The 7,288-nt window shown below is 48.7% G+C and overlaps 2 protein-coding genes and 1 long non-coding RNA gene across 3 annotated transcripts in view; 2 read left to right on the top strand and 1 right to left on the bottom strand.

Annotated features, from left to right (window-relative positions):
* The window catches only part of PDPR (pyruvate dehydrogenase phosphatase regulatory subunit), a 40,673-nt gene extending 38,447 nt beyond the window's left edge, over nt 1-2,226 (top strand). Inside the window, exon 17 of the mRNA XM_011976784.1 lies at nt 408-2,226. Coding sequence (XP_011832174.1) covers nt 408-812 — 405 coding nt within the window. The 3' untranslated portion in view covers nt 813-2,226. The remainder of the gene's footprint in view (nt 1-407) is intronic.
* Nucleotides 1-7,288, top strand: part of LOC105537226 — a 107,025-nt gene that overhangs the window by 86,134 nt on the left and 13,603 nt on the right. The gene's annotated exons all lie outside the window — the stretch shown is intronic.
* LOC105537227 overlaps nt 263-7,288 on the bottom strand; it is a 22,580-nt gene continuing 15,554 nt past the window's right edge. Inside the window, exons 2-3 of the long non-coding RNA XR_001005688.1 lie at nt 2,711-2,795; nt 263-437 (exon numbers count right to left, since the gene is read on the bottom strand). This is a non-coding gene — a long non-coding RNA (uncharacterized LOC105537227). The remainder of the gene's footprint in view (nt 438-2,710; nt 2,796-7,288) is intronic.

Here is a 7,288-nt window from a genome sequence, read left to right as displayed (position 1 = left end):
GCCTCCCAAAGTGCTGGGGTTACAGGCGTGAGCCACCGCAACTGGCCGATATGAAAAACATTCTTCTAAAGTACTGTACCGATAGGGTATTTTATTAAGTGAGTGAGTTTTTTTCCTAAATGTTTTTGTTCTATCTGGTCTTGTGACTTTATGTTTATAAAATAGGCAACAAAATGTGTACCTCTGTTGTTACAAAAATTACCAAGCGGTCTTTTATATTTCACATGCAGTTTTTCGCATGGTGGAAATCACACCATTTCCCAAAAGCTGGCAGGGTTGTGGTTGGAGGCGGCTGTGCCCCTCTCTGTGTCATTGCTGTGACACCAGGGGACCCTTCCCACGGTGCTGCTTTCTGTGCCGAGGGTCTGAGTGTTGCTGGATGACTTGGCAGTTCCTTTCTTTCTTAGGGCATGGATTTCATTGGTCGTGATGCCCTCCTGCTGCAGAAGCAGAATGGAGTGTATAAACGCCTCACCATGTTCATCCTGGACGACCATGACACAGACCTAGACCTTTGGCCTTGGTGGGGAGAGCCCATTTACCGGAATGGGCAGTACGTTGGCAAGACCACCAGCAGTGCCTACAGCTACAGCCTCGAGCGCCACGTTTGTCTGGGCTTTGTGCACAATTTTTCCGAGGACACGGGGGAAGAGCAGGTGGTGACAGCGGATTTCATCAACCGGGGAGAGTATGAGATTGACATCGCGGGATACCGCTTCCAGGCCAAGGCCAAGCTCTACCCCGTCACCTCCCTCTTCACCCAGAAGCGCCGAAAGGATGACATGGAGCTGAGTGACTTACATGGGAAGTGATGCCAGGGCAGCCTCACCTTCTCCCCATCATCTTGTCCTGGAGCGGGCGTCACCTTGGAGCTTTTCTTCCTTCTGCCTCCGTTCCTCTTATGGAGCTTTTGCCTCCCGTCTTTCATCTCCTTGATATAATTTTGAACTTGACCTACTTTAAAAATTTTTGCTCTGCAGCCTTCCTTGTTCTTCCACCTCCTCCTCCTAATATTCACTCTGGACTCTTTTTCCCTTCCCACCCCCACTCAGCTTTCATGGTGGCAGGAGGTGTGTCTGACAGGCAGGACAGAAACAAGCTCCACTGTGGACATGAGTGATGGTGACAGCTGCTTTCAAATTCTGCATCTCAAAGCAGAGCAAGCTGGGGTGGTGCAGGCCTCGGGGCACGAGTCCCTCTCCCTTGGGTTCCATTTTCTTGGAGCAGCCTATTAATTCTGCTGGGGTTGCCGTGTGTCGGATGCAGCCCTGAGGGGCAGCTCGTTCTCCTGTTCTGCTGTGCTGTGGGCTGGCACTCGATACCTCTGGCAAGAGGATGATCATCTACCTCACTGATGAGAGGCATCGCACAGACGTTCTCTGGTCTGTAGTGGAGATAAGCAGTTAACCGGGCACCACCCTCATCCTCCCTGCAGAAGCTGTTAGCAGACCTTTGGGCCCGGGCAGCCTCCCTATAATTTTCTTCATCTCTTGCTGATCTCTATAATAAGGTTGCTTTTTCTTTCTTAGTTGAGTAAGCAAGTAAGCCACAGTGGTTGAAAGGGAAAAACCATGTTGCCTTGTGTGTTGCTTTTCCTAGTCAAAAGGGTCTGACCTCAGAATGTCCCCGCCGCAGTGACGCTGAGTGGTCTGCTGTGGAAACGATGTTGCTTTTCTCTCAGCTGTCCAAAGTTCAGCCGTCCCTCCCTCCTCTTCTCCCAGTGTGCCTGACTTTGTCAGGTCAGCCTCACCGGTCCCCTTCACAGTTGGCCCATAAAGTCATGTTTCTCTCCTTTTAGAACAGGGAGGGAAAGGGATCAGGTGTGTTGTCCTGGGCCCTTCAACCTTGTGGGCCGTGCTGAGTTCCAGAGAGCTGTCAGAATTCTGGGTTTGACTCTCCAGCACAGAGCAGAGCTCTGCAGAGGTGACCCACATTAGTCCACTGAGAGTTCTGAGTCCAAGGGTTGTACGTTGCATAAGGCTAGAAACTGCTTTTCCTCCTTTCACCCCAGGCTCTTTGTTTCCCTCCACCCACCCTTCCATATCCTCTGGAAGACGACGTGTGTGCCCAGGAGTGCCGTGCACTTTCAGGCAGTGTCTCTTTTCCCAAGGTGAAACTTAGATATCAGCAGTCCAGCCTCAACACTTCATTTTCCCCTTGCATATCAACTGCCCTAATCTGACTTTTTTTAAGTGCAAACAAACTGCTATAAAACATTTTGGTTAGCTAAACTCTAACCTTTGGTGTATTGGTATCTTGGAAGCATTAGCTCTGTTAGGTCTATAAGTGTATTAAGGGAGATCCTTCCATTTCATTAGAGCAGCTTAAAATGCTCAGGTGTCTGCCTTCTCTGGTGTTTCTTTGGGATCTCTGTTTACCCACTTAGGCTGGCTCCTTCTAGGCATTTCTTGCCATTTCCCCAACTAGACCACTCCTAGTGATTACTGACTTTAGTGTCCACCTTTTTGGACAGTTCTAGTTGGCTTATTAAAGGAGCATATGATGAGAATTCTGTTTGGGGATCTAGTTGTCTTAGAGCAGGTGTGTACTTAACTAGCCGAGAGATGCTGCCTCTAGGCAGAGAGGAGGAGAGGAGGAAAGGTGTTGCCGGCTGGAGGGTGGACCAGTGAACAGCAGCTGTGAGTGCCTTGGGAGAGGAGGAACAGGCCCTTGGGCATATACAGGCGTTACCAGCAGGGAGCAGACTTACCTCCGAAGATGGAGACGGCTGACTGGGAGCTGCAGGCCTCCCCTGCTCTTCCAGACACGTAGCATTTGCACCCCTCCAAAGCCATCTTTGTAAAGGAAAATGTATTTGTAATTGAATCCAGAATTTAGTTACACATAGACATAACTCTTCAAACTTAACTTTGGCAATACATTTGTGCTTTAACTGTTACATAGCAGTATCACCACTTACCAGGATCCAAATCGAAAGAATAAAAGCTGTCTCCGTAGTTTAAAATTGAATAGTGCCATCATCACAGTATATTAGTGAAATAGAAGCTTCATCAGAAGTGTGTCCCACATAGAGTTTTAAGACTTGGATTCTCGGCCGGGCACGGTGGCTCACGCTTGTAATCCCAGCGCTTTGGGAGGCCGAGGCGGGCGGATCACGAGGTCGGGAGATCAAGACCACGGTGAAACCCCGTCTCTTACTAAAAATACAAAAAATTAGCCGGGCGCCGTGGCGGGCGCCTGTAGTCCCCGCTACTCAGGAGGCTGAGGCAGGAGAATGGTGTGAACCCGGGAGGCGGAGCTTGCAATGAGCCGAGGTCGAGATCGCGCCACTGCACTCCAGCCTGGGCTACAGAGCAAGACTCTGTCTCAAAAAAAAAAAAAAAGACTTGGATTCTCTTCTGCCCTTGTTAATCTCCAACTAATTACTAGAGATTGACATGTTTTTAATTAGCTGTCCTTTCTAAGAAGTCAGGAAATCTGATGCTGTGTCCAAAATTATGCACTGTTTGTTGAACTAGAACCCTGGCCTCCTGTTAAATGATGTCCGTTTCCCCCTCTGAGCAACAGAGTGCTTGTCTTGCTAGGAGAGGAGTATGGAGGGGTGAGCACTCAGGCTGTCAGTTGAAACACCTTGTCCGTGAATAGGGTCATACTCCTAAGACTGACGGGATGTTGATCTTCTAGGACATCACTTGTTTATTGAGTGCCCCAAACATACAGATTTGTAGCACTTTAGAGTTCATCCTTGAAGTCTCTCCTGGATCATTCAAATATAGGCTGTGTGAGTCTGGTGGCTTTCTGTAATTGGTCTAATGTGAGCTCTTCGAACAGACAGATCTGACAGTGAATGACTCCCCTGCTTCTGGCATAATTGCTTTGCCTCTGTCTAGTGTCCAAGCCTCTTAGCTGGTCAAGAGGAGAGGGCAGCATAACTTCCTGACCATCGGTGTCAGACGTCGGAGCATTCTGGACTCCTGAGAGGCTGTGGCCTCTTGAGTGAACGGGGGGGGCTAGTAGATGCCCCAGATGCAGAGCCGTGGCTGCAAATCCAGCAGGAATAAGGAGGGACAACCACAGCGTCCTCATCTGTGTGTCATTTCCAAGGGTTTGCCTTGTGTCTCAGCTCATTCCGGGGAGCCTATTTGTCTTCTCTCCCTAGAGATTTGAAGGATTCTGGACTCTTGTACTTGGCTGTACTTGTACGTGACTGTACTTGGCTTTATGGAGTTGGGTGCTTTTTTCTCTCTGCAATTACCTGTCATAGCATTTTGTGCTCACCATGGAGGACGGTCTCTGCCTTCTCTTGTCGGTGTATGCCATCCGAACCTAGGAACACAACGTGTATTGGCATAAACAGATGGAGACCCAGGGTTGAGGGTTGCCAGTTTTCCGTGGGCCTTCCCCTCCCTTGAAATGCCCTTAGTTACCTCCCCTTCATTGTCAGACCACGTGTGACTTCTTTTCTTAGCACTGCCAGGGTCATTGACTTCCATCTAAGCTTGCATCAGGAAGATGTTCCTTCTGTGATCGTTGGTACTGAAGCCAGAAAATCTCTCATTCAGGAACTCTGAGGAGCAAAAAGGGACAAACACTAACTGCTAAGCTGGGCCATTTGATCTCCTTTCACCTTGCATTGCTGTCACAGCACCTCAAAAGAGGGCAGGACAGGCTACAGCAGAGAGAACTGCACAATGATCAGTGTATTTTTCACGCTTTTCCAGGGATCCCTGTCCCCCCACATTCAAGAGATCTCATTCAGGCCAGAGACACAGAGACCACATTGCCCAGTGATTAAACCCCGGTTTCACTCTGGCCCCAGGAGTAGAGCCTGGCCACTCCTGTTTGGTTCTCACTGGGAGGCACACTGGCCCTGGATCGTCTCCTCATGCACAGCCGGAGTTTTACCTGTTTGCTTGCTTTCCTGGACTGGTGTTTCCAAGAAAGTAACTAAAGTGTATGAAAAGTAAACCTCCAGCTTCCACAGTATATTACCTGCCTTTGCATGTATTTGAAATTTAGCGTCCTCCCTCGCCACCGTCTTGGTGGCAGTAGCAGTGCAAGAATGATGGGAGCTTTCCAAGAGCGTTGAGTGCTTCGCTGAAGACAGGAAGCACTCAACCTGTAGCCTTCATTTCTGGCTCTGCTTCTCCTCTGGTGTAGGGACACATTTCCTGGCATTTGGCTGAGTCTACACCACTTTTTGAGAACCTGAAATAGAAGGGAATCTTCTGTGACCCGCAGTTTCCATATTGGCCCTAGAATACTGGCCTGGTGGAGGAATTTGCGTTGGCTTGCTTTCAGGGGTTAGCTACAAGGGTCAGTTTTATGTCTCTCTTGCTTCGCCGGTGTGGTCAATCAGGGTCTTCTTTAACATCTAAGATAGGGACTTGGTTGGCCGGGTGTGTTCGCTCACTCCTGTAATCCCAGCACTTTGAGAGGCCCAGCAAGGTGGGAGAATCGCTTGAACCCAGGAGGCAGAGATTGCAGTGAGCCAAGATTGCACCACTGCACTCTAGCCTGGGTAACAGAGTGAGACTCTGTCTCAAAAAAAAAAAAAAAAAAAAAAATCTAAGATAGAGGTTTGGTCAACAGTGGTTAATAATAAATAAGAACCTCCTGCCATTCTAATTTTCCTGCTGCACCCCATCCCCCAAACACCCATCACAAACATTGATATAAGCAGCATTAGCACAGTATAAAGAATGTTCACCTCGCACATGTCATTTCAGGCACATGGATTCAGGAGAAGCACAGTTGAGTGGAAGAAATGGTAGATGTGTGAGGCTTGCCCCAGGCCCTGTGTACACACAGTAAGTGGTGCCCATGGGTCTCCGTCAGCACCTCCTCCCCGCCACCATTTCGGGCCAACACTTCAAGGTGCTGAGTTGTAAGGCTCCCCCATTGTCAATACCGGGCTCGTCTTTGCAGCCCTGATCACTACCAGTACACTCTTTTTCAAGATAACTGAGTATTTTTGTATGCCTTTGCCTCCCCTTTGTCCATAAAACATCAAGAGTTGTTTGTGATTCTTGACTTCTCCGAGCAGAGTGTCTGCATCTCTTGGAGAGTTACACATTTCTTCATGGGCCACTTTTCTCATTCTTAGATGCACCTGTTTTTATCCTTTCAAACCATCTTCTGCCTTCTTGTTTTCCTGTCAAAGACAGAAATTACAGGAGATAGGGAGGATTTTTTAGCATCTCTTTCAAAAGATCTATGTCAGAATTTCCTTTGCACACCAAGAGCTGGAGCTTAGAGCCCTGCTATTCTCTAAGCCAGGTTCTAGTGCCTTACACTCCAGAATGTCAGATGGTGGGTGCAGATCGGAAGAAAGAGAAAAGTTCATCTCAGCGTGTGGGTTCCCATCCGCCCCACATAGCCTCTCCTTCCTCAGAACAATGGGCGTGGGCTAGAAAGCTCTTTCAGTGAAGGGTTTTCTAGCAGCTCAGTTAACACTTTACTCTCTGGTCAACACTTGGGATGTATAAAAATGCCATTGTAATTACTGTAGAGTCCTGTGACTCATCGTTTGTGTTTGTCAATGTGCAGTTCAGCTTAGCTCTTCTCTGTTCCTGTGTAGTTACAATGTGGCCCTGAAGACATCCGAGGCACTTCAGTAAGTGGGATCTTTTCTAGAGATCCTTGGTGACTTTGGGTGCACAGGGTGACCGAGCATTTCTGCCCCTGTGAATGTGGCACTAACACTGTGCACTGTCTCCACCAAGCAAGGTTTCCACTGAGTTTCTTCTGACATTACTAGGTTTGTAAATGAATAAACAGACATTTTAACTACTCTTGCACGGCTGCTTGTGAAATGTTCTTCATCTGTAGCGACTTAAACGTGCTTGCTACCAGAAAGCATAAACAGTGTGCAGAGGAGTGTGTGTGCCTCCCTGTGTTACCACAGTGTAAGGAAAGATTTGTGAATGGGGGTAGGGAAGATGCAGGTGTTTATCTTACCCTCCCTGCAACGCTGGAGTGACTGGGGGGGAAAGCTTCCCGACTCCTCCTGAAGTTCCGACCGGCCATCTGCCTACAGCTGACCTCATAGGAGGAACTTGCCACCTGACGTTCCACGCGGGCACGTGTGCGCTCAGGTTTGTGTGGAAAGCAAGAGGGGTCGTGTTCTCACACTGTGGAAACGACACTGAGAGAAACAGCCAGTGCTCGCTTTCTACACCAGCTTCCATCCACACGTTAGTCGCTGGACTTGACCTGTTCAACTAATTTTTTTTTTTTTTTTTGAAACAGAGTCTTGCTTGGTTGCCCAGGCTGGAGTGCAGTGGTGTGATCTCGGCTCACTGCAACCTCCACTCCCAGGTTCAAG

Source organism: Mandrillus leucophaeus, unplaced genomic scaffold, assembly GCF_000951045.1.
Source record: "Mandrillus leucophaeus isolate KB7577 unplaced genomic scaffold, Mleu.le_1.0 Scaffold17, whole genome shotgun sequence".
In the NCBI taxonomy this organism is placed as follows: Eukaryota; Metazoa; Chordata; class Mammalia; order Primates; family Cercopithecidae; genus Mandrillus; species Mandrillus leucophaeus.
The sequence above is the reverse complement of the archived record's forward strand: the minus strand, read 5'-3'. Positions and strand labels throughout refer to the sequence as shown.